Raw genomic sequence first — 27,681 nt, 5'->3', positions numbered from 1 at the left:
AAAAAGTTCTCATAAACTGCAGTGAAGATGTATGCTATAACGAGATCCACACATATTAAAATTATTTGGAAGGATAGAAATCCACTTTATAGGCACATTAGTAAATTTACATAGAGAGAGCATCTTCTTTTTTGCTTTTATTTTTGAGTAAGTTGATAATCACAGTCCCGGAGTGTCCCAGGTGCATTCTGGGGGCGACATATTGGGCGCAGAGCAATAATCTGCAGACCGTGCCGGCCTCGTATGACTGTCAATCTCTGTGCTGCTGCTTTGATAAATTACTGTTGAAGGTATCATTGTATTTCTATCTGATGGTAAGTGACGGCAGACTGGCAGCTCCGTCAATCAGTTCCCTCACAGCCCAATCCTTCCTTGCTGACAGTTAATCAACGATCAAGCGAATGTTGTTCTTGATTCGCGGTAATGAGAATATGACAAGAAAAGTTTCCTCTTTCCCCGCGGCAATCTGTGGATGAAAGACATCTGTGAAAGTGGTTTGCTCCCCTAATTTGAACTCCCAAAAAACTGTTGCACCTATTTTTAATGTTGCAGTCAAGGCGTTACTTGTATCTGTTTGTAGAGGAGCAGCTCGTTAACTCGCGTGTTAATCAATCTGATGGCGGCTGTCACTCAGAGCTGCCGGAGGATTTTCATGGAGGTCAATGTGATTTAACAACACAACAATCTCATTACAGAGCCACTCGATAAATGCTGTAAAAAAAGGTAAAACGCCTGATTTACCATTTCTTTTTCCTACTGACATAAACTCGGTCTAGAATATAAACTTCATGTAATGTATAATCTCACAGTAAAGTCCAACACAAACATGTATTAAGAAGCATGCTAGGACTATATCTTAAAGGGGTTGTCCAAAAGTAATGAAAAAAAAACTAAAGGTGGCCTTAGAGGCTGCTTAAAATAATAAAGATCTACTTACCTTCCGGTGCCCTCCAGTGTCCCGCGCTGCTGTCGCTCCGGTCCGGGGGCCATGTAAACAAACATGGCCACCGGAGCAGCGCTGGACTCCGGCCGGACCCGACAACCTTCCGGCCCCCATACACAGTGCTGTGAATAGGGACGGATAGACGCGTCCGGAAGCTGAATCCAGCACTGCTACGGCGGCCATGTTTGTTTACATGGCGCCCGGACCGGAGCGACAGCAGCGCGGGATACCGGAGGGCGTTGGAAGATATCTTTATTTTTTTAAGCAGCCCCCTCCCGCCCAACTTTTGTTTTTTTTCACAACTCTTGTACAACCCCTTTAATCTGAGTGCCTGGTCACATGTACCACTTGGACTCCATTTTTCGAAATTAAATCAAAGTGCAATGGGGCGTGCCACATCCCGCTTCTATGGAAACGCATGAGATCGGTAACCAGCACCAGGTGGTACGGGTGATCACACCGTAAGAATAGGCCACCCATATCAGAACAGCAAGGGTGTATGCAGATTAAGAAGGGTGCCCCATCTTAAGGCCTCATACACACAACCATAATGGAGGCCGGCTCCAGGTTTCAGGGGGCCCCCGGGTGACGGAGCCTAAGTGGCCCTTTTGCAGTGAAGTCATGTGGTGGCATTAAAAATTCAGAAACTCCAACAGTCTCTTATTCCCTAAAATATTCCCTAGTTTATAATTCCAAACAGCCCCCTAATGGTTGTTTTATATAAATCCCCCTCACCCCCTATGGATTAATTAGATACAGCCCCCCTCACCCGCAATGGATTCTTTATGTACAGCAGTACTGGGCCCCGGCACTTGCCTGCGTACGCCCAGTGCTGCCGCTGGCCCTAGGCGGTTTATGGCCTCGTAATTTGTGGCCAGATCACAGCTCCCCATTGTGGTCTATGGATTATATAACAGTAATATATGATTACTTACATTAGAGTCTTATCTGAGCAGCAGTCGTATAAATACATTGAAAGCGGAATATCATCTACACTCAGAGGACACATGTCCAGACACTAAACACAAGCTCGCTAAGTAATAAATGCATTATGTGAGTAATCGTGCACCACATTTTCTTCTACAATGTATCAGGCGAGTATGGAAACTAATGTAACCCTATTAATAGCCTCTAACTGCCCCCCCCCCCCCCAAGGATGTCTGAGAGGTCCCATATGTCTTGTATTGTAATACTGTATAGAATAGTGTACGATACAAAAGTATCCTGCAGGAAAATGTTACTATATAGTATAATGGAAGCCTATGTCTGTCTGTGTACAGTGAAATACACTAGAAATATATATATATATATATAGGTACAGGGTTGTAACTACAGGGGTAGCAGCCATAGCAGCCGCTATGGGGTCAGCAGTGTCAGGGGGCCCCGTCATCCGACCTGACACAATAAAGAATGGAGGATGTGCACCATTATATGTATATTGTACTGCACATGTCCAGCATAATATGTATATAACATGTACTGGGATGTATATATGCAGTATGTGTGATGTGTATATGGTGTCTGTATACACTGTATGTGAGTATGTTGCACATGGTACTGTATGTATGTGTATAAGCACATGAGTGTATTTATATGTGTGAATATACTAATATGTACTAATAAGTGGGCAGGGGGGCCCCATGCTGCAGCCTGCTAGGGGGCCCTGTCTCTCCTAGTTACACCACTGTATAGGTAGTAATATTTGCAGGCCACGTGCGGTTATTATGGGGCATCTCATCATTTACCGATCCCAGTAGCTAAACGTGTAAACCCTGCCAATGCCGTCTTCTCATCCCACATTGTGGTTGCCCGCAGTCACAGACGCCTGTCACCCCATGGGGTATTATTTCCGCCCTTCAAGATAATAACCAAAGTTTAATTGCGTTGTTAATTGATTTTTTTTGCTGAACATTATTACCCTGATTGATTGCGAAGTTGATGAAAACATTAGACAGCATCAGCTACAAGGGAAGCGGAGGGAAGCGGGAGCCTTGTGCAGCATAGATAACCTTGATGTTAAAAGCCGCAGCCTTCAGATAAGTCTATTCATGACATATTGATGGTCCTTGAGAAGGGGAAGCTGATTGTATGCAGAATGCAATCATTAAAGACACTTCAAGCAGCGCCTGATAAATTTGTTTTTTCCTGAAGGATGCAGTGAAATAAAGGCTTTCCTCCGCTCCTCCTCCCCGTGATGGTTAAAACCGATGCTCCCATTCAGAAAATATCCCAGTGTTCCATCCACTAAAAGGAAAACCAATAGCTTTTTATACTATTATTGTAACCTATTTATGTCACTCTGCGTATGCTCCTATCCAACCTCATTAGTAAAAGTTTCCAGTTAGTGCTACTCTTGGCACTGTATATACATTTTGATCTGATAATAAATTTCTAGGGCAGCACAGTGACTCAGTGGTTAGCACTACAGCCTTGCAGCGCTGGGGTCTTGGGTCCAAGTCCCATCCAGGTCAACATCTGCAAAGAGTTTGCATGTTCTCTCCGTGTTTGTGTGGGTTTTCTCCGGGTAGTCCGGTTTCCTACCATACTCCAAAATATACTGGTAGGTTGATTAGATTGTGCACCCCATTAGGGACAGGGACCGATTTGGTGAGCTCTGTGCAGCGCTGCGGAATCTGTGTGCGCTATATAAATAAAGGAATTATTATTATTTAAAGAACACAATCATTTTTAATTTTAAGAATTATTAATTGAATTAATAACATTTTTCAGGTACCAAATCCAAATAATTTCTGTTTCGGACAATTCATTCAAAATAGGGACTAATACTGTTAATTATCTCTGAGCTGCGGGAGGGGAGAGGGAAAATCCGGCCTGCAGCCTCATGTTATTCGGCCCAGCTGTGGCTCTCTGCCCCTATGCTGCAATCATTGGGGCACTGTGGCTGCTGCTTGGGTGGGGGGTGGGACATGATGGTTGCTGCTGGGGTGAGGTTTGGGACACTGTGGCTGCTGCTGGGGGGACGTGGGGTGCTGGGGGGGACGTGGGGTGCTGGGGCACTGTGGCTGCTGCTTGGGTGGGGGGTGGGACATGATGGTTGCTGCTGGGGTGAGGTTTGGGACACTGCGGCTGCTGCTGGGGGGACGTGGGGTGCTGGGGGGTGTGGGGCACTGTGGCTGCTGCTGGGGGGACGTGGGGTGCTGGGGGGTGATGGGGCACTGTGGCTGCTGCTGGGGGGATGTGGGGTGCTGTGGGGTGATGGGGCACTATGGCTGCTGCTGGGGGGGACGTGGGGTGCTGGGGGGTGTGGGGCACTGTGGCTGCTGCTGGGGGGACGTGGGGTGCTGGGGGGTGATGGGGCACTGTGGCTGCTGCTGGGGGGACGTGGGGTGCTGTGGGGTGATGAGGCACTATGGCTGCTGCTGGGGGGGACGTGGGGTGATGGGGGGTGATGGGGCACTGTGGCTGCTTCTGGGCAGGGGATGGGGCACTGTGACTACTTAGTGGGACCTTCTGGCTGCTGAGGGGCTACTCCAACCATAGGTTACTGTGGGGACACCTACTGGCCATGCCAATGTCTGAGGCCACATTCACACGTGGCTACTGCGTTGTGGTTGCTTTTCAAAACGCACAGACTCTTCCTGCAATCACCTATTGAAATAAGGTTGCGTTTGCATCGCATTTAGCAACTGGAGAAGGAGCCGGGAGTTCAGTCTTGTGGTTGCCCTCATGGGGCTATTGGTTCTGTATAAATACAATTATACAGTAATTCAATTACATTCAGCCCCTTTAAGACAACCACGAGGCTTCTGTGAGCCCCGGTGACACCCCTGCTCTACTGTGTAAATCATCTATAGACAACTCCAAATATTTTTAATATATTTTTCAATATTAAAAAGAAGGCGGCCCAATGCTGGGAAGTGAAAGTCTCCCATGATCACTATGGCCCCCTCTCTCTCCGCGTGCTCCATCTGTTTATATAGGTGACTTTCAGTGATATCTTTATATTACGCTCCGGGCTTCTGAGAGACTATTGTCACATTATTTATACTTATTCACTCACTTTCAAGTTTTTTCAGACATAAAGACAAAACCTAAAGACTAACACCCCAATCATGTAATGCATCTAACCTTGTCCCAACTACAGCAACGAAATCTCTACTGATTGTAGTCTGATTGCGATGTCTGCAGCTATTGGCTGCAGTATATGGTAGACACTGTAACCATGTGACATCATATTCTGTCCTGGAAGCTGTATATTCCTCTTTCTAGATTGTCTTTATTGGGTTATCTAGGTCTGTGAAAGCAAAGTCTAAGGGTAGTCAAGTCACACACATTGGGGCAAATTTACTTACCTGGTCCTGCCGCGATCCCCGATGCGGGAAGTCCGACGAAGATGAAGTCCGGCACGATTCACGTAGCTTGTGTGCCCGAGTTCCTGCATCCGTCGCTTCCCCGCAGAGGTCCGCTGGAGTTCACCTTCTTCTTCCCGGTGCTTGTAAGTGCGTGTCTTGCGACACAATTTGAAATGTTAAATCCTGCGCGTAGTCCGAATCCGTCCGGTTGTCCAACGGCCTGCCCAGCGGTTTCTGTCGATGCGCCAAAATCCAATCAAGTGCGCCAAAATCCCCTGTTAAATGCGGTGCAACTCGGAAATCGTTGTGAAACCTGACAAAAATGCACTCCACGGACCATTAGTAAATGAGCCCCATTGAATTGATGTCAGATAACAGCTATGGACCCCAATACCTCTATACTCATGTATCTTGACTGATGCTTATGTCAGTGAAAAAGTTTCAGGAATGTTGAAGTCCAAGTGCAGTACCTGGGTTAGGGGACACATTAAAGGATATCTACCATCAGTTTTACTGATTGAAGACTTGTACTACTAAGATGTTCCTGCTAAACATCGTTTCTCAGGACCTGAGCTAGCTGTCCCTCGCTCTCTATGAGCCCATGGTCATGGGCTGTCCCTCTCTCTCTATGAGCCCATGGTCATGGGCTGTCCCTCGCTCTCTATGAGCCCATGGTCATGGGCTGTCCCTCTCTCTCTATGAGCCCATGGTCATGGGCTGTCCCTCTCTCTCTCTATGAGCCCATGGTCATGGGCTGTCCCTCTTTCTCTATGAGCCCATGGTCATGGGCTGTCCCTCTCTCTCTATGAGCCCATGGTCATGGGCTGTCCCTCTCTCTCTATGAGCCCATGGTCATGGGCTGTCCCTCGCTCTCTATGAGCCCATGGTCATGGGCTGTCCCTCTCTCTCTCTATGAGCCCATGGTCATGGGCTGTCCCTCTCTCTCTATGAGCCCATGGTCATGGGCTGTCCCTCTCTCTCTATGAGCCCATGGTCATGTGCTGTCCCTCTCTCTCTATGAGCCCATGGTCATGGGCTGTCCCTCTCTCTCTATGAGCCCATGGTCATGGGCTGTCCCTCTCTCTCTATGAGCCCATGGTCATGGGCTGTCCCTCTCTCTCTATGAGCCCATGGTCATGGGCTGTCCCTCGCTCTCTATGAGCCCATGGTCATAGGCTGTCCCTCTCTCTCTATGAGCCCATGGTCATGGGCTGTCCCTCGCTCTCTATGAGCCCATGGTCATGGGCTGTCCCTCTCTCTCTATGAGCCCATGGTCATGGGCTGTCCCTCTCTCTCTCTATGAGCCCATGGTCATGGGCTGTCCCTCTTTCTCTATGAGCCCATGGTCATGGGCTGTCCCTCTCTCTCTATGAGCCCATGGTCATGGGCTGTCCCTCGCTCTCTATGAGCCCATGGTCATGGGCTGTCCCTCGCTCTCTATGAGCCCATGGTCATGGGCTGTCCCTCTCTCTCTCTATGAGCCCATGGTCATGGGCTGTCCCTCTCTCTCTATGAGCCCATGGTCATGGGCTGTCCCTCTCTCTCTATGAGCCCATGGTCATGTGCTGTCCCTCTCTCTCTATGAGCCCATGGTCATGGGCTGTCCCTCTCTCTCTATGAGCCCATGGTCATGGGCTGTCCCTCTCTCTCTATGAGCCCATGGTCATGGGCTGTCCCTCTCTCTCTATGAGCCCATGGTCATGGGCTGTCCCTCGCTCTCTATGAGCCCATGGTCATGGGCTGTCCCTCTCTCTCTATGAGCCCATGGTCTGGGGTAGAGTATCTTCTAAGCTCTATTCCCTAACTTGAAGACACTATGGACTGGGGCGGTTCTCTTTACATACCTTACTTGGAGGAGTGGATACATTTCAGCACAAATAATGACAAAGCATTCTTCCATAGACTTACATTGAGTCCCCATACTATTCTATGGCAGCAAGTTCCAAAAGGGGTGAACACTTTCCAGGCAGAACCTGTCAGGCTGTCTGTTTTCTATAGGAAACAAGTCTGTAAAATAATTTCTTCTATGGCCGTAAACAAAGGCTAGGAATGTTTTTCAATGTGCATTAACCCTTTCTATACAGACACAGTACTAAATGAAAACAATTTATATCACAAAACACCATAGATTATTGTGAAATAAATTGTGAGGCTGAACTGTTTCTGCATTTTTATGTTTATATAGTAATCTTTGCATGACATTTGTAAGCTTGTTGTTCCTGGATGTAGTGGTATTGCATAAATAGACTGACATATAGGCCTCAGTTATCAAATTAGAAAGCCCATCAGTAAAATGAGACAATGTGATCAATAAAGTTTCTTCTTGTTCCTGACACCATTCATAGGACTGACAGGGGCAGGAGGCCTCTAACAGCTTCTCTTTCTGTTTCTTTAACCTTTCTCTGTTGTTGAATTTGTTTCAGGCTTTATTTTATCCTGTTTTTATAAAAGAGGGGAACAGGAAGACAGTTTGCTTCAGATAAAGAAACAATGAAGACATATTTCATGACTTGGAACTGAATATCCCGGCAGGGGTTTAAAAAGCTTCTCGATGATATTGCACACGTTTTACTACCTTTTTAAAAAGTGTGTTTGTTACAGCCTGGAGCTATTTTAACACTATGGCCATAAATTGACTGCTCAGTAACAACACAAGAAGGTTGAAATATAGCGACACTAACAAGTTACTTGATAGTCTCTTAGTACAATTCTACAGACAGTTGAAGAGGGAAGGAGCATAACCGGGATTATTGCAGTGAGCAAGTCTATCTATGCCGAGGCAAGGGAAGGTCTCTGTGCCGAGGCAAGGGAAGGTCTCTATGCCGAGGCAATGGAACGTCTCTATGCCAAGGCAAGGGAAGGACTTTATGCCGAAGCAAGGGGACGTCTCTATGTTGAGGCAAGGGAAGGACTTTATGCCGAGGCAAGAGAACGTCTCAATGCCAAGGCAAGGAAAGGTCTCTATGCCGAGGCAAGGGAAGGTCTCTATGCCCAGGCAAGGGAACATCTCTATGCTGAGGCAAGGGAAGTTCTCTATGCCCAGGCAGGGGAACGTCTCTATGCCGAGGCAAGGGAACGTCTCTATGCCGAGGCAAGGGAACGTCTCTATGCCCAGGCAAGGGAAAGTCTGTATGTTGAGGCAAGGGAACATCTCTATGCCGGGGCAAGGGAAAGTCTCTATGCCCAGGCAAGGGAAAGTCTGTATGCTGAGGCAAGGGAAGGTCTCTATGCCGGGACAAGGGAAGGTCTCTATGCCAATACAAGGGAACGTCTCTATGCTGAGGCAAGGGAAGGTCTCTATGCCGAGGCAAGGGAAGGTCTCTATGCCGAGGCAAGGGAACGTCTCTGTGCCAAGGGAAGGTCTCTATGCCAAGGCAAGGGAAGGTTTCTATGCCAAAGCAAGGGAACGTCTCTATGCCGAGGCAAGGGAACGTCTCTGTGCCAAGGGAAGGTCTCTATGCCAAGGCAAGGGAAGGTTTCTATGCCAAAGCAAGGGAACGTCTCTATGCCGAGGCAAGGGAACTTCTCTGTGCCAAGGCAAGGGGAACATCTCTATGCCGAGGCAAGGGAACATCTCTATGCCAAGGCAAGGGAAGGTCTCTATGCCGAGGCAAGGGAAGGTCTCTGTGCCAAGGCAAGGGAAGGTCTCTATGCCAAGGCAAGGGAAGGTCTCTATGCCGAGGCAAGGGAAGGTCTCTGTGCCAAGGCAAGGGAAGGTCTCTATGCCAAGGCAAGGGAACATCTATGCCAAGGCAAGGAAATGTCTCTGTGCTGAAGCAAGGGAAGGTCTATATGCCAAGGCAAGGGAAAGTCTATGCCAAGGCAAGGAAACGTCTCTATGCCCAGGCAAGGGAAAGTCTGTATGCTGAGGCAAGGGAACATCTCTATGCCGGGGCAAGGGAAAGTCTCTATGCCCAGGCAAGGGAAAGTCTGTATGCTGAGGCAAGGGAAGGTCTCTATGCCGGGACAAGGGAAGGTCTCTATGCTAATACAAGGGAACGTCTCTATGCTGAGGCAAGGGAACGTCTCTATGCTGAGGCAAGGGAAGGGCCCTATGCCGAGGCAAGGGAAGGTCTCTATGCCGAGACAAGGGAACGTTTCTGTGCCAAACGAAGGTCTCTATGCCAAGGCAAGGGAAGGTCTCTATGCCAAGGCAAGGGAAGGTCTCTATGCCAAGGCAAGGGAAGGTCTCTATGCCAAGGCAAGGGAAGGTCTCTATGCCAAGGCAAGGGAAGGTCTCTATGCCGAGGCAAGGGAAGGTCTCTATGCCAAGGCAAGGGAACGTCTCTATGCCAAGGCAAGGGAACGTCTCTATGCTGAGGCAAGGGGAACGTCTCTATGCCGAGGCAAGGGAAGGTCTCTGTGCCGAGGCAAGTGAAGGTCTCTGTGCCAAGGCAAGGGAAGGTCTCTATGCCGAGGCAAGGGAAGGTCTCTATGCCCAGGCAAGGGAAGGTCTCTATGCCCAGGCAAGGGAAGGTCTCTATGCCAAGGCAAGGGAAGGTCTTTATGCGAGGCAAGGGAAAGTCTGTATGCTGAGGCAAGGGAACATCTCTATGCCGGGGCAAGGGAAGGTCTCTATGCCAATACAAGGGAAGGTCTCTATGCCAAGGCAAGGGAAGGTCTTTATGCGAGGCAAGGGAAGGTCTCTATGCCAAGGCAATGGAACATCTTTATGCCAAGTCAAGTGGGAAACTACCTTCAGCTGTTTTTTTTATATCTACATATTGGGTACTATGTGTTAAGATTTCTCTGAGCTGTCCCTAGAAAAGCTTTAAATTACATTTCTGTAGCCTTACAGGTAACTTTTCCTAAATCGCAAAAAGCTGTTGCTGGTCATAGAAGACATTTTTCCTAGCACTGAAATTTTTTTTTATATGAGTTCCAGTTCAGTGGGTGAGCAGGGTTCATAATATGAAGAAGATTGTCTTCTGATACAGGCTTTAATCACATGACTTCATTAAAAGAGGGATCAAGATCTTTTTAAGGACCTCTTTACAGTAAGGCCTGTGGCCAAGACAAGGGGGCATTTTCTAAGCCTAAAGCAGAGGTGGTTCTACTATCAAAACAGACATGTATTCTTTGCTGTAAGAGCAGTGAGACTATGTGACTCTCTGCCACAGGAGACTGTAATATAATAATTTGTACATGTTTCACATGTATCTGGACTATCACATGTTATGGGAACATAACATTTTGTTAATTTGATGTTGATCAAGGGAGTTATACTGGCTGCCATATTGGGCTCAGGAAGGAATTTTTTCCTAATCGGCCAATATTGCTCAATCTTGATCGGCTTTGCTGAATTATTGCCCAAGACAATAATCAAGTACTTCTCCATAACAGTCCCAGGTATAAGGTAACCAGGATAATCAAAAGACGCTTATTGCTGCTGGCAATGAGTCCACATTAAAGGATATCTATCATCAGTTTTACTGATGGAAGACTTGTCCTACTAAGATGTTCCTGCTAAACAGCGTTTCTCAGAACTTCTTTTATTATAATTCCGGATGGAACTTGTATTAGGACGGGGGAGGGGGTTGAATAAATTAAAAGCGGAGGTGCTGACTCCAGGGCTGACCTGGAAGGACATTTATTTATTTTTTGTTTGTGAAGGGAACCACATTTAGGGAGGGGATACTTGTGGACATGGCCAAGTCCCTGGATCTAGACATTTCTGGTGGAATTTACTGCCTTCCTCGCAGTCAGTTGATCCGAGTTAGAGACCTCCTTCACTCCCACCATGTTTCCATCATCCAGAGATTATACGTACTATTCTTCCACACATGATGGGACACATTTACTAAGGGCCAGTTTTCTGTTGGACTTTGCACATTCTTCTTAGTGTAAACTGCTTGCATAGGTATTTAAAGAGGTATTCCGGGAAAATTAACGTCTGATACAAAAACCCATGATGCTATAAATAAATGAATGTAACAAAACTCAATGTCATTAGTTACAAAACGGAGCTTAAATAGTTTGATTTTATGATTCACAAAATTTTATGGCCTCTCTAAAGTAGGCGGAGTTATCACCAAGATGGCCACCACTGGAAACTACAAATCCCATGATCCTTTAGTTCTCAGTTACTTCTCCTCCCTCTTATGCTCTGCCCCCAGTGATGATGTAACAGGTTTTCTTGCTCTGTTACCATATTAATGATGTGTAACTGCCATCACCGAGTACTTGCGCAGGGCAAGAATTTTCGATTTCAGCAGCGAGGTGGGGCAGAGGGGCGCGGCAGCCGGTCGTTCCATCCCCGATTCTGCGTAAGTTTGAAAAACTTGCAAACTTCTTTACACAAAACTGTGCCAGGTCAGATGTGGCATAGTTTTGCCCGGCACCCGTGCCGTCCACCCGTGCCGTCCACCATGCACTTGGGCCTCTTGATGTATCTGTCAGGTCATTGGGAAGCGCCTGCGTATGATAAATCTCCCCCTATAAGTCTTCTTTTCTCTAAAAAAAACTTACCAATCCTTCTATAGTGCCGCTTCCCAAAACGTAGCGCCGTGAAATGGCTCTATTAAATTCAAATTCCCACCAACATATTGAGTTTAACCTCCGCATTAGCGCATCCAAACTACCAAGAACGGATGAAAACTGCAGGGAGAATTTTCAGCCCATTAAGTCTTTAGTAACTCATAGGAAATCTCTTCTTGATCTTATTATTATTAGAAGTTAGTTCCACTAAATGTGGCGAATCAAAACACAGATTTTACACTTGAGCCTGAAACATCTGTGTCTCCTGAGCTGAGATTGTGGAGCCTCCTCCATAGTCCCGGCCAATAAATCACATTGCGTTTGTGTAATAATATCACCATCACTAGAACAGTTTGCCTTGCTGTACTAATTCCCTGACTCTGAGCATTAGGCTTCCATCTGCCAGGGCTCTGCCTTTCTGTTCTTGTAATCAGCCGAGACTTTTCTGCTTATTTACAAGCGCTATTTATGTGACGTGGTTCTCCACCATGGCGGCTGATTGTATCCAGACATCCGATCTGCCTAAATATTGTCTCCTCCTGACAAACGCTTCTCATCGCAGTCTTCTTTCTTTCTGTCCTTGTGGGATCTAGAACTGGCCAAACTCTAAACTTATGTGTCTTGGATTTATGAAGCTGTTTATATAGGATGTGATTGTATTATTGAGCTGCAGTCCAATAATCATTAGTGGCTTTCTTTTTCCTGTTGTTCATGATTCATTTCACATGATACTCGGGTTAACTTTAACCTCTGTGGCTTATTACGTCTCCATCTCTCTGCCTGTTTTCCTATAAACTTTTTCCTGGAGTGCTAGAATAAAGTACAAACAGAACTTTTCTTGGTGCGGGAACTTAGACTAATGTCTTCAAGTAGATTAATGTCACCCCCTTGTGGCCAGATCCTGAAATGAAAATCCATCATAACAACGTAGCACAGAATAGATACAATATTCCGTTTATTGATGTTCCAGGATGTAGCCAATTGTCACATTACTCACCCTCATGGTATCTCATCTAAGGTTTCACCTGGGACCTGGAAAAGCAGTAATCTCAGCATTGTAGTCCTGGAAACAGAACCCCTTCAATTTTGCTTATCTTTTGGACAAGTGATTATTCAAAATACCTATAAAGAGATATATGATGCAGAAACATGAAGATCCAAATCTATGAATGATTTGCTTGTTGTATGTTTATTCACTTGTTTTATAATTGCTGTTGTTTAGGTTGTTTCCATGTTTATTATTATTTAAAGCAGACAATAATTTTGTAGCTCAGCATCCTGCTTGTTTTCTGTTTGCCCAACTAGTTTTATTGAACAGCAATTGTAAGAGAGTTGGTTGCATGTTACATTGGTTAATGTGTAGGGCCCATTGTGATGTCTGCAGCTCCAAGCAATTCCATGAGTTGGTTTATGGGCAGCACGGTGGCTCAGTGTTTAGCATTACAGCCTTGCAGTGCTGGGGACCTGGGTCCCAGGGTCAACATCTGAAAAAAGTTTGTATGTTCTCTCCGTGTTTGCATGGATTTCCTCCAGGTCCTGATTAGATTGTGAGCCCCATTGGGGACAGGGACCGATTTGACAAGTTCTGTGCAGCGCTACGTAATCTGTGTTCACTATATATATACAGGAATTATTATTATTAGTAGCATCATTTTGGGCAAATGTACCCATTTATACCATTGGCTATTTGTATATATATCAAAAGAAGCCAAACTACCAAATGTACATATTAGGGAGCTGTTGCACGTATGACATTTCTCTCTATCGACCCTCCAATACTTCACTCGGCAATTGTTCTTTACAGGGAAAGGAAAGTACAGACAGTCTCCAACTTAAGGACACCCGACTTACAGACGACTCCTAGTTACAGACGGACCCCTCTGCCCCCTGTGACCTCTGGTGACCTCTCTGGATGTTACTATAGTCCCAGACTGCAATGATCAGCTGTAAGGTGTCTGTAATGAAGCTTTATTGATAATCCTTGGTCCTATTACAGCAAAAAATGTTGGAAATCTAGTTGTTACTTGGGCAAATTTTGCCTGGAGCTACAATTATAAAATGACAGTTCCTACTTACATACAAATTTAACTTAAGTACAAACATAAAGAACCTATCTGCCTGTAATCTGGTCCCTTGAGAACATAAGGATCAGACATGTTGATATTTAGCTGGCCCGTCCTTACTTATCCTGCTGATGAGGCCCCATAAAAATCAGGAATAGTTACATAATTCTACTTTCACTAAACTTCTGGCAAGTTTCTGGGGGCCAAAGCAAGCAGGTTCTCCCATAACGGATTAAACTGTATCAAAACTGTGATATTAAATATATAAATATATGTTTCAATTATATTAAGATTAAATATACTGTATATATATCAAATATAATATAATGTATTAATATATTATATATAATATATATAAATATAATTAAATATAAATATAATAAAAAAAAATCTTAAAAATCAAATTAAAAAGCTGCTGTACCACAGATATATCATTTGCTGAACATCCCCGGACTATTTTGTGTTCACTTTAAGACTACAATACGTACAAGAACATTGTGTGATGGGCACAAACTGTAAATTCTCCGTCTGATGCCTCCGTTTGGCTGGCACCAGAGCCATTACTGATGTCAATTACAGCCGAGCACAACATGTGGCTTCCAGTACAGTATCCAGACACACAGCATCATCTGACAGCACATGTCCAGATTACAGCCAGTCATGTCAAAGTCATCCAAAAAGCTAAGAGGCCTCCTCCCTCTTATTATACAAAGTATGACATCCAAAGAACAAAGCCGTGCTTGTCCCACAGCCAGCGAGCACATAATGGAAACATTAGCCTGCAGATAACTTCTAATGTGTCCGCCTAATGGTTCCCTAATATGTACGGAGCTATGGAGAGATGTCAGAGTGGGCTGTGCAGAGCAATGTCAGTCTGGAAGGCTCCCACATACACTATGCACCACGTCTGGTTAAGATTTATTTCACACTTTCATTTCGACACTTTGTGTACAGTATATGTTTATATAAATTTGTAGCTGATCTTACTGGTTTATTGCTGACCAATGACTTGGCTTGTTTTTTTCCACATGTGCCTCCAGAACCCCCCGCAAAGTGAGTTGGACTTGTTGTGGCGTGGCTTGTTGTGCATGGCTTGTTGTGGCGTGGCTTGTTGTGGCGTGGCTTGTTGTGCATGACTTGTTGTGCATGGCTTTGTACTGTGGCTGTAGCTCCATGTATGGCTTTGTACTGTGGCTGTAGCCCCATGTATGGCTGAGTACTGTGGCTGTAGCTCCATGTATGGCTGAGTACTGTGGCTGTAGCTCCATGTATGGCTGAGTACTGTGGCTGTAGCTCCATGTATGGCTGAGTACTGTGGCTGTAGCTCCATGTATGGCTGAGTACTGTGGCTGTAGCTCCATGTATGGCTGAGTACTGTGGCTGTAGCTCCATGTATGGCTTTGTACTGTGGCTGTAGCCCCATGTATGGCTGAGTACTGTGGCTGTAGATCCATGTATGGCTGAGTACTGTGGCTGTAGCTCCATGTATGGCTGAGTACTGTGGCTGTAGCTCCATGTATGGCTGAGTACTGTGGCTGTAGCTCCATGTATGGCTGAGTACTGTGGCTGTAGCTCCATGTATGGCTGTGTACTGCGGCTGTAGCCCCATGTATGGCTGTGTACTGCGGCTGTAGCTCCATGTATGGCTGAGTACTGTGGCTGTAGCTCCATGTATGGCTGAGTACTGTGGCTGTAGCTCCATGTATGGCTGAGTACTGTGGCTGTAGCTCCATGTATGACTGTGTACTGTGGCTGTAGCTCCATGTATGGCTGAGTACTGTGGCTGTAGATCCATGTATGGCTGTGTACTGTGGCTGTAGATCCATGTATGGCTGTGTACTGTGGCTGTAGCTCCATGTATGGCTGTGTACTGTGGCTGTATCTCCATGTATGGCTGTGTTCTGTGGCTGTAGATCCATGTATGACTGTGTACTGTGGCTGTAGCTCCATGTATGGCTGTGTACTGCGGCTGTAGCTCCATGTATGGCTGTGTACTGTGGCTGTATCTCCATGTATGGCTGTGTTCTGTGGCTGTAGCTTCATGTATGGCTGTGTACTGCTCCTGTAGCTCCATGTATGGCTGTGTACTGTGGCTGTATCTCCATGTATGGCTGTGTTCTGTGGCTGTAGCTTCATGTATGACTGTGTACTGTGGCTGTATCTCCATGTATGGCTGTGTACTGTGGCTGCAGCTCCATTCATGGCTGTGTACTGTGGCTGTAGCTCCATGTATGGCTGTGTACTGTGGCTGTAGCTCCATGTATGGCTGTGTATTGCTGCTGTAGCGCCATGTTTGGATGTGTACTGTGTCTGTAGCCCCATGTATGGCTGTGTACTGTAGCTGTAGCCCCATGTATTTCTGTGTACTGTGGGTGTAACTCCATGTATGGCTGTGTACTGCGGCTGTAGCTCCATGTATGGCTGTGTACTGTGGCTGTAGCTCCATGTATGGCTGTGTACTGCGGCTGTAGCTCCAAGTATGGCTGTGTACTGCCGTTGTAGCTCCATGTATGAATGTGTACTGCGGCTGTAGCTCCATGTATGGCTGTGTACTGCAGCTGTAGCTCCATGTATGGCTGTGTACTGTGGCTGTAGCTCCATTTTTGGCTGTGTAATGCGTCTGTAGCTCCATGTATGGCTGTCTACTATGGCTGTAGCACCATGTATGGCTGTGTACTGCAGCTGTAACTCCATGTATGGCTGTGTACTGCGGCTGTAGCTCCATTTATGACTGTGTACTGTGGCTATAGCTCCATGTATGACTGTGTACTGTGGCTGTAGCTCCATGTATGGCTGTGTACTGTGGCTGCATCTCCATGTATGGCTGTGTACTGTGTCTGTAGCTCCATGTTTGGCTGTGTACTGCGGCTGTAGCTCTGTATCTAAGATTTAATACAAAGGTGTCAGGTCTAATAATAGGTGTCAGGAGTAATAACAAAGCTTGTCACAGCAAAGAGAATATAGTCTATGAGGAGTGTCTGTGAGCTCATAGACCAGTGATTGCGAACCTTCTAGAGACTGAGTGCCCAAACTACAACCAGAATCCACTCATTTACCATTAAGTGCCAACACAACATTTTAAGCAGCAACTTTTTGCTACCTGTTCTTCCTCATCTTTCAATCGTATTGACCCACTGAGGCTACCAATACAGTTGAAAGAAGGAGGGCAACTGCAGACTCTCGTTGTAGCTTCTTTCAAGGATCTCACTGTAGAGAAGAATGGTGGGTCCAGCAGGAGGACCTCCAAAGACATTGCACTTCTCTACACCTTCTCACTTTTGCCGCAGTTCCAAAAAGCCAATGAAATGTCGCTTTAAAACAGCCCAAGTTTCTTGGGACTGCAGATGAATTTGGTCTGAGTGCCCACAGAAATGGCTTTGAGTGCCACCTCTGGCACCCGTGCCATAGTTTGGCCACCACTGTCATAGACTATAGAAGCATTTCAGGATCCGGCTGATGTGTTTGACCGAAGTAGTTCTTTTCCATTTTTTTCTCTGGCCCGCCAAGTCAGTTTGTTTCAGACAACTAGATATTGCTATTATGCCCCCAGTGTTGCCCGAATGGAGGCAGTTTAGTCACAGTAGCCAATGCAGTAACAGTACCCTGGCAGTAGCAAATTAGTAGCAGGTCCCCAAAGTAACCAATATAGATAGTTTGTGCACTCATGGGCTCCTGGGAAGTTCAGGTCCCAGGAAGCCACCCAGACCACTTATATAATAATCCACCAGGCATGTGGCCCACCGGAGTCTGATGGTGAATGTGGATCGCTGTAACTGATGGTCAGACAGATTCAGCAGTGACAAGAGACATAGAAAGCAAACTAGGTGCAGTAACAAAGTCTTTTTGATACCGCAAAGCAGAGTCTATAATATAACAGAGTTGGGTTCATGGCCTTTGAATTACAGACTTCAGTCCTTATTGTAGCTGTGAAGCAGAGATTATTTGATAAAAACAGGGTCAAATTTGTACTTGGCAAACACAGGAGTGACAGAGCTGGACTGGCCATTCAGATGGAACCAAGAAATAGACCTCTGATGGAACTAGCAAATGCCATGATCGAAGAGCAGAGACACAAGAAGCTGCGAAAACCCAAGGAGTATCAGCCGGGAAAAGCTTTGGACGCAACCAGAATATGTCAGAAGCAGTGACTACTGACAGTCCCCAAACTCTGAACAAGGAGAAAACAGGAAAAGGTTTTAGGAACTGCTGTAACCAGGGTTATCAGGAGCAACATCCAGAAGCAGGTCACGGTAGATACCAGGAAATGTCCGGATTAGAACCTAGCAGCAGGACTTAGTAGCTGGAGTAGCTACAGTAACTACAGTCGTGGTGATCCCAGGTGGAGCCGTCCCAGGCTTAGTAGCCATTGTTTTGACCGCATACTGCTCACATACAGAGTGTTGATATAATACATAATATAATGGCCAATGCAAAACAATAAAACTACTGATCCCTGAGGGAATTGCTCCGGACATCAAATGACATAACACATCATAGAGGAACAGACCTCAAAATCTACAACACAAAGACATATTGGGTGGGGGGTTCCTACTTATAAATCACTTTTTAGGATTTTCATTTTCATTTGGAACTCCGGGGCTCATCAGGCCCACATGTCCATTTTGTTATCTTGTTCTTCACTTTCTGGCTGCATAATGTCCATTGAGCTATGTTCCTGACAGGCTGCGGCAGATCACACATCAGCTGCCTCTTAGTTTACAATGAACATTTCTGGATCAAGCTGTTGGCCGGGGACTAAACTTTCACATTCCTCCTTATCACCCTCTGGGCAAATGTATTTCAGTTCTCTCTCATGCCAGGCTGTGGTTCTTCTTTTATCATCTTATTGTCTTTTTTTCACCCATTTTGTCTCTTTCCTGTCTTGAAGTTCTCTCTGACTCTTCATTTCCTTTTAGTCATTGTAGCAAAGCGTTCCCATACTCCTCTCCCTACTAATGTATATTCACACTCCAAACAAGATCACTATCACTCTTCCTGAGGACGGCTACTAGGAGATGATACGAGAACGTCTTTTCTCTGTTAATGTCAGATAGATCATCTGTAGTGGTGAAATATAATGGGGCAGATTTACTTACCCGGTCCATTCGCGATCCAGCGGCGCGTTCTCTGCGGCGGATTCGTGTCCGGCCGGGATTCATTAAGGCAGTTCCTCCGACGTCCACCAGGTGGTGCTGCTGTGCACTCAAGTTCACCGGCCTATTCCTAGTGAAGGTAAGTGCAAGCCCCGCAACACTTTTTTTGTTTTAAATGCGGCGGTTTTTCAGAATCCGTCGGGTTTTCGTTCGGCCATGCCCCCCAATTTCCGTTGTGTGCATGCCAGCGCTGATGCGCCACAATCCGATCGCGTGTGCCAAAATCCCGGGGCAATTCAGGGGAAACACGTCGGGAAAACGCGAAACGGGCCCTTAGTAAATGACCCCCACTGTGTACTAACATGGGCTTTGGAGCCAAGATCTTTCATGTGTTGAGGAAGACATCAATAAAGCATAAATGGTGGATAGTGGATGAGAGGTAACAGTCTGATCTGTGCACACTAAAATAGTCAAAGCACGACCATATGGTGCAGAAAATGGCACAGAGTGCAAGTCGTGGGGTATTTAAAGAGAAAAGCAATAAAGAATATAAAAAAGGTTCCGTCAGTGGCAGAACCTCAGACACATCTATACTGCATGTCCCATAAATGAAATGGTTCAGTATTGACTGACATTAAACCATAGAAGAGTGTGAGTCAGCCCCGAGCTCCTCCATCCTCTGGAGGGACAGCATTTCTTGTAGAAGGTCCTCATAGTCTTCAAGAGTCTGGGGACCAGAGCCCGAGCTGCCCTGAGGAAAAATCCCAGAAGGGGCCGGAGAACATATTTTTACTCCTCATGAACCTTGAGCTCCACGACCTTGATAACGTTTCATCATTTTTCGTAACCAGCGCAACCATCTCGTCATTTCACTGTGGCTTTTGTCAAAGTCCCTTGTTTTCCTTCTTTCTGGCTTTAAGAATTGACTTTTCGCTTGCTATCTTATGTAGCCAACACCTGTACAGGTGCCATTGTTTCAGAAATATGATTGTCAAGTTTTCAAGTCACCTGTTAGGGATTTCAATGACGTAACCAACGAGTGACATTAGTTAGAGGTAAGTTGTATGATTTGAAATCTTTGTAAAGGTTTATGGAGCCAATTTTGCTCTGTTTTTGACAGAATCCCAGATGTCCCCGTCTTGTATTGTTTCGCTTTCTTTACACAATGCTAACACTTTTGAAAAAAGGAAACGGCTTCATCTCAGTCCCTTTTGTTGCTGGACATTTATATTCAGATTTCCGATGTCAGATCTTCAATTCTTAATTATTCTTTGACTTCTTTCTTCTGTCGGATTCGCTTGTATGTAACTCATTTTCTTGTAATCTTTGACTGTAATTGTATTAGCCAACAATGTAACTGTGTATGTAATTACTTTGTATAGTCTTCATTCTTCCTCACTTTAGATTGTTCTCGGCACATTTATATCCATCTCCAAACCAAAGAAAATTATTTTTCACAATGAAACTTCTTGCCTTCAGCCTCTATTAGGGTATAGGGATGAGATACTTAGCCGCCAATCATATTCAGAACATGGCATTCATAGAATTTGGTTTCATTTTGAGAAACAAAAGCTTATTTTTCACATTTTATAACAGTCACTGAAGAAAAATTGGAAAAATCTTACTGAAATTGTCTTCAAGTAAAAAATTTCAATGATAGAAAAAAAGTTGTGTCACAGCTTCTGATGCTGAATGACACATTGGGCACATTTACTTACCCGGTCCTATCGCAATCCTCGCTGTCCGTTCCCCGTCGATCATGGACTCCGGCATGATTCACTAAGATCGTGCTCTCGATGTCCTGCATGTGTTGCTTCTCCGCTCAGGTCCCCGGAGTTCACCTTCTTCTTCCTGGTGCATGTAAGTGCATTGTCTGTGTATAATGCGCTGTGCAGGGAGTCACTAAGATCGTGCGCCCGGTATCCTGCATGTGTCGCTTCCCCGCTCAGGTCCCCGGAGTTCACCTTCTTCCTGGTGCATGTAAGTGCATTGTCCGTGTATAATGCGCTGTGCGGGGAGTCACTAAGATCCTGCGCCCGATATCCTGCATGTGTCGCTTCCCCGCTCAGGTCCCCGGAGTTCACCTTCTTCTTCCTGGTGCATGTAAGTGCATTGTCCGTGTATAATGCGCTGTGCGGGGAGTCACTAAGATCCTGTGCCCGATATCCTGCATGTGTCGCTTCCCCGCTCAGGTCCCCGGAGTTCACCTTCTTCTTCCTGGTGCATGTAAGTGCATTGTCCGTGTATAATGTGCTGTGCTGGGAGTCACTAAGATCCTGCACCCGATATCCTGCATGTGTCACTTCCCCGCTCAGGTCCCCGGAGTTCACCTTCTTCTGCCTGGTGCATGTAAGTGCATTGTCCGTGTTGTCCGATTGGACATGTCCTATCTTTTCCCCGTGTATGGAGGGGTACCGTGCCGCGCCGTAGCCGGGTGGACATACGTCCAGTGCCATGGAGAGGAGGAGGGTTGACCCCCTCCCCATAGAGATACATGGCACACGGGACTGTAACACAGGGAACGATAGGACCGTACCGCTCGGTGCGCCCATTGCCGGCCTAGGTGGGATATATATATGGCGTGTGGTTTTAGTTTAACCAAAAATTATGCAAATCCCAAATTTTTCATCCATTTTTAAATGTAAGTAGAGCAATAATTATAATGTTTTTAACTTGTAATTCATAAATATGTTTCTACTTAGTCAGACTTATAATTCTAGATAAATCTGGGGACGTTTAGAGGTAGCCAATCACCAGCATCTTTACCCATCTGAACCCCCCAGCACCCTCCTGTAGGGTATGTATTTTATCTTTCCTGCTTTTATGGCAAAAAAAACGACAGTTCAATTATATGCAAATTAGCTGAGAAGTGACATATGCAAATAAGGTGTTGTAAAGATAAGAATAAAAATTTTAGAAAAAGCACACATGTTCTCTGTACTGTAGGACTATGAATGTGAGCCATTTAATACATAATATAGATTTAAAGGGGTTTTCTCATCTGGGCATTCGCATTCAGTATCATTAATCTGCCATTAATTATATACACTCACCGGCCACTTTATTAGGTCGACCATGCTAGTAACGGGTTGGACCCCCTTTTGCCTTCAGAACTGCCTCAATTCTTCGTGGCATAGATACAACAAGGTGCTGGAAGCTCCTCAGAGATTTTGCTCCATATTGACATGATGGCATCACACAGTTGCCGCAGATTTGTCGGCTGCACATCCATGATGCGAATCTCCCGTTCCACCACATCCCAAAGATGCTCTATTGGATTGAGATCTGGTGACTGTGGAGCCATTTGTGTCCAGTGACCTCATTGTCATGTTCAAGAAACCAGTCTGAGATGATTCCAGCTTTATGACATGGCGCATTATCCTGCTGAAAGTAGCCATCAGATGTTACAGGGTACATTGTGCTCATAAAGGGATGGACATGGGCAGCAACAATACTCAGGTAGGCTGTGGCGTTGTACCAAGGGGCCCAAAGACACCATGACACCACCACCACCAGCCTGACCCGCTGATACAAGGCAGGATGGATCCATGACACCACCAGCACCAGCCTGAGCCGCTGATACAAGGCAGGATGGATCCATGCTTTCATGTTGTTGGCGCCAAATTCTGACCCTACCATCCGAATGTCGCAGCAGAAATCGAGACTCCTCAGACCAGGCAACGTTTTTCCAATCTTCTACTGTCCAATTTCGATGAGCTTGTGCAAATTGTAGCCTCAGTTTCCTGTTCTTAGCTGAAAGGAGTGGCACCCGGTGTGGTCTTCTGCTGCTGTAGCCCATCTGCCTCAGAGTTGGACGTCCTGTGCGTTCAGAGATGCTCTTCTGCCTACCTTGGTTGTAATGGGTGGATTTGAGTCACTGTTGCCTTTCTATCAGCTCGAACCAGTCTGCCCATTCTCCTCTGACCTCTGGCATCAACAAGGCATTTCCGCCCACAGAACTGCCGCTCACTGGATGTTTTTCTTTTTCGGACCATTCTCTGTAAACCCTAGAGATGGTTGTGCGTGAAAATCCCAGTAGATCAGCAGTTTCTGAAATACTCAGACCAGCCCTTCTGGCACCAACAACCATGCCACGTTCAAAGGCCACAAATCACCTTTCTTCCCCATACTGATGCTCGGTTTGAACTGCAGGAGATTGTCTTGACCATGTCTACATGCCTAAATGCACTGAGTTGCCGCCATGTGATTGGCTGATTAGAAATTAAGTGTTAACGAGCAGTGGGACAGGTGTACCTAATAAAGTAGCCGGTGAGTGTGTGTATATATATATATGAAAAAAAATCTGTGTGAAGATATATGGTCCCTTTGTGTCCTTGGATACGACCACCTCTGCTGGAGGGATTGCAAAAAGAAACAAGAGGTTTTGGTATATGAAATTTCCGGAAGTTACTGCAGGTCCCACAGCCGTCCTGTGGTAATGAACGGTAAATAGGGCTCAATAGTGCGATTCTGGTCACCGCTGCCTAAATGTGAGGTGGTCGTATCCAAGGAAGCCATCTTGTTTCTTAGGGACAATATGGCGACATTTATGAGAAATTATCTTCACACAGGAACATTTTTTTTAATAACATCCGATTGAAGAAATGTTTATATATGGCAAATGAATTAAATTAAATGTAAATGCCCAGATGGGAAAACCCCTTTAAGCTTCAGATAAGGAACACATTTACAAATATGTATTGAACACAAGGCATTTTTGTAAGTAAATGAACAATTGTTAACACAAAGTAAGAGAAAGTAGAAGGTAAAAGCTAGTTTAGTGGTCTAATGGTTCCATTGAAATATGTTTTAGATTTTTCAATAAATCTGCCAAAGGCATTACATGGAAGAATTAGAAGCCAATGCAGTTCCTATACAGGCCGTCCCCGGGTTACATACAAGATAGGGTCTGTAGGTTTGTTCTTAAGTTGAATTTGTATGTAAGTCAGAACTGTATATTTTATAATTGTAGCTCCAGCCAGAACTTTTTTAGTCTCTGTGAAAATTGGATTTTAAAACTGTTGGGTTGTCATAAGAACCAGGAGTAACATAAATCTTCATTACAGACGCCTGTGATAACTGTTACAGCTGATTATTGTAGCCTAGGACTAAAGTACAATAAATTACCAATATCCAGAGGTCCGTTTGTAACTAGGAGTCGCCTGTAAGTCGAGTGTTCTTAAGTAGGGGACCGCCTGTACTTTTTTCAGGTGGCTACCAAAAGACCACGTAGATGGTTCCTACCTTCCAGATAATGCTTCTTCATTTTACCTTTTTGTATTGTTACTTTTTTACTTTTGTTATTTTATGGGAATATTCTATATGATAAATCTCTTAAATTAATTTTTTGAATGAAAAAAATATGAGATGTAAAAACTAGAAGATAAAGTTGTGAAATCAGTTCTGTTATACGTAGCAGAGATTGTCTTCAGGTCTCGGCTTTGGAAGAGTTAAAACATAAATCACTACTAGTAACCTGATAACTAAAAGCAATCCCGACAGCCCTCATGTCACTCGGCACCTAATATTGCTCTTCCCTATTCACGCTAAGTGCAATCAGGTTAATAGTCCCTGAGTCAGGAATACATGAATAGTAAGTAGACTCGATTTAAGGTCACATTACATCTTGGAAGCAGCCGCACGGCAGATGGGGTCAGCGGATGAGATGTTATCGGGTGCCTTTTACATTTGTGGAGACATCTCTGAGAAGAAAGGAGACCACATGTACCGTCGGTGGATATATGTAGCGGGTTTGTCATACATGGACATTTCTGGCTTTTGGTGAATTAATAAATATATTTTAAACCCTGTTATATTTTAGGACTGAGCTGTGAGCTGTGTCTACAGTTTGGTTACATTGCCTAAAAGCCGACTAAGGACCAAATTGGAAGGACCTTTGGACCAAGTGTATAACAAGCAGCAGAGGCAGAGAACCATCCCATAGTAATGTATCCTTCAGTTCACACCGTAATGTATGGACACAGCGGGGCAGATTTACTTAGACGGTCCTGTCGTAATGCCGAGGATTCGGCTCTGCCGCAATTCACTAAGCTCACTAAGCTCGTGCGGCCGAGTTCCTGCATCTGTCGCTTCTGCCACGAGGTCCGCCGGAGTTCACCTTCTTCATCCTGGTGCTTGTAAGTGCGTGTCTTGCGACACAATTCTAAATGTTAAATCCTGCTTGTTGTCCGAATTTGTTGGGTTGTCCGACGGCCACTGCCTCCGATTTCTGAAGCGTGCATGCCACCAAAATCCGATTGTGTGCTCCAAAATTCCATGGCAATTCGGCGCAAAACAGAACTCGTCTGGAAACCCGACGAAAATGCATCCGACGGACCCTTAGTAAATGAGCCCCAGCATGTGGAGTGGATTTCCAGCCCATGTCCTGTGCGGACGTAAGGACTGCACCCAAGTAGTAGAATTATATCTGTTCGTTGCTGTTGCGGCACAGATAAGTATCGGTGACCTTTGGCTTAGGTAAACATTGATGGAATATGAGTACGTCTAGATTTGTCTGAGGCTGAGGACTATAAAGAAGCAGAGATCAGTCCCAAGTGCAAAGTAAGACACACCAGAACAATGCGAGCTGCTTGGTCAATAATGTCCTTAAAGGGGTTCTCCGGGCGTTAACATCATTTCTCATATGGTTTAAAATCTAAGAACAAGCAATAATGCACTTGGCTCTATTTATGGGAAATTTGCTGTTCTGAAGATGTAATAAAAATTGTTTTACCAGTCCAGGTTTCCTCCGTTTACCCAAATCCCGAGTAACGAACTGTTGTTTGCTAAATGAGACTTGAAGTTCCGAGGAGGCGCGCCGACGCCATCTTGGGAGGAAAAAGACAGGATTTTATAAAGGTTCTATTTAGCAATATAATTTGTCCTTTTTCGCAGTTTAAAAGTGAAAACACCGTGGGGCTTATTTACTAAGGGTCGCACAGCCGCAGTTTTATCGGGTTTCCCGACTTTTCGGGGATCAACCCGGGGATTGTGTCGCACGGCATCGTATTGTTTTGCAATCGTGCCAGCTTTCACGCGACACATATCAGGACGGGCTGTCGTACGATCCGGCGGATTTGGAATACCCGCAGGATTTAACAATTCCATTTGTGTCACAAGCCAAGCACTTACATACGCGGGGAGGAAGATGGTGAACTCCGGTGGACCTGATGGGGAAGTGACACATGAAGGAAATCGGGTGCACGATCTTCATGAATCGCGGCAGAGGGGCATACCGGGGGGCATTCCGGATCGGGGATCGCGCAGGGACCAGGTAAGTAAATGTGCCCCTGTGTGTGTAACCATACACACTAGGTATTAAACTCTGGGGGTCTCTAAAAATGACCCCAGGGTCCGGAGAACCCCTTTAAGGAGGTTTTTCTGTCTGAGATTGCAGATTCCTCTGGGGTCATAAATCTATTACGAGTTCACCAGGAAGTCAGTACACGGAGGGCGTCTTTCCATTACAGCAAGGGCAGAATGATTACAAAATACGTACTGCTAAACCGCCAGTGAGAAGAAGATTAACGGATAATGGGCAAACATACACTGCGCCAAATGAGCCTTGGGAAGAGAAAGCCCACAAGGTCACTGTCATCAGGGCTGAGAACAATTTCACTATGATGGAAGTAAGCTACCTCTTTCCAGCCTGCTCCCTCCTGCTGAGTGACATGATATGGAGGCGACAGGAGCCTAAAGGGAACGGATATAACATCCAACCGGCCTCTGCTGAGCAGAGAGACGACACTGGTGATGTCACTGTGCATATAAGGAAGTGACATCACAATGGAAACGCCCCTTACAACTGCAGCAGCCAATCACCGCTGCTGTCATTGTGCTGCTCCTCCCTCGCATTCAGGTCCCACTATATCAGCATACCTTGTGATATGTCTGTGCCATACGTTACAAGGGCACAATGCCAATCCGCACAACGTGTCCACAATGTAAAGCAAAAAAAAAACCAGGCGTGATCCCAGCCTTGAGTATCCTATAACGGAAAGGATTTACATAATAAACAACACAAATGAGAGTTAGGTGATACTTTACATGCCAAGGGAGATGAAGACCAAAAACCAGAAGGGAAGGGAAAAATAAAAGGAATAACAATCAGGGTCCTATGTAGGGTCCTATATAGTAAGACAATAGGTACAGTAGGAAATATATCCACTGGAAAAATGCGAATGAACCCTTATTTAATTTGGGTCCATTTCTAAAGTCAACTTCTACAATTATGCTAATGAACCTGAAGGGCGCAGCAAGGTATTTCCAGGGCCGGTCAGTGCTATAGCTTCACAGGCTCTTAAAATGAGCAGAGTTGGTCTCCTCTCCTCCTGCACTTCCTGCTGCCATTACACAGGCAGAGGGAGGAGAGAGAGCAGGGGGAGGGGAAACATGTTCTGCTCATTGTAACAGCCTGCGGAAATTAGTCAATAGTTGATTTTAGAAGGAAGGAGGCCATGGATAACAGATATAAGAAGATTACCGCAGTCACAGTGCCCGGATCTATGGGTAATGTCCCTGGATTATCATGATGGATTCTGATTGTAAATTTTATGTTGGTCATATTTCAGTATCATATTACAAGATTATAAATGATTAAATAATAGATAGATTTCCTTTAGGTAAACTCCCCTCCAAGTACAGCTATATACTTTGTGTGGTGTGTTTTTTTAGAATGACATTCAAGTGCAGAGAAGCTTAATGAGCTATAGAATAATACTATAATAATAATAATAATTAATAATATATATTATAGGAAAGGCCCCATGTCTTATGTTATGGCACAGCTCGGA

At 45.4% G+C, this 27,681-nt stretch overlaps 1 protein-coding gene and 1 long non-coding RNA gene across 3 annotated transcripts in view; one reads left to right on the top strand and one right to left on the bottom strand.

Moving 5' to 3' along the window:
• LRMDA (leucine rich melanocyte differentiation associated) overlaps nucleotides 1–27,681 on the top strand; it is a 559,529-nt gene that overhangs the window by 521,208 nt on the left and 10,640 nt on the right. Inside the window, exon 7 of one of the 2 annotated variants that reach the window (XM_072129323.1) lies at nucleotides 14,837–14,849. The exons of the other annotated variant lie outside the window; for it this stretch is intronic. Within the exon in view, the coding sequence (XP_071985424.1) occupies nucleotides 14,837–14,849 (13 nt within the window). The remainder of the gene's footprint in view (nucleotides 1–14,836; nucleotides 14,850–27,681) is intronic. 2 annotated transcript variants of the gene reach the window in all.
• On the bottom strand, nucleotides 89–26,626 carry LOC140105388 (uncharacterized). Its single transcript, XR_011850567.1, has 3 exons — nucleotides 26,527–26,626; nucleotides 7,165–7,229; nucleotides 89–466 (listed from the first exon to the last, which is right to left on the bottom strand). It is a non-coding gene; the product is annotated as an uncharacterized lncRNA (long non-coding RNA).

Source organism: Engystomops pustulosus, chromosome 11 (assembly GCF_040894005.1).
Source record: "Engystomops pustulosus chromosome 11, aEngPut4.maternal, whole genome shotgun sequence".
NCBI lineage: Eukaryota > Metazoa > Chordata > Amphibia > Anura > Leptodactylidae > Engystomops > Engystomops pustulosus.
The sequence above is the reverse complement of the archived record's forward strand: the minus strand, read 5'-3'. Positions and strand labels throughout refer to the sequence as shown.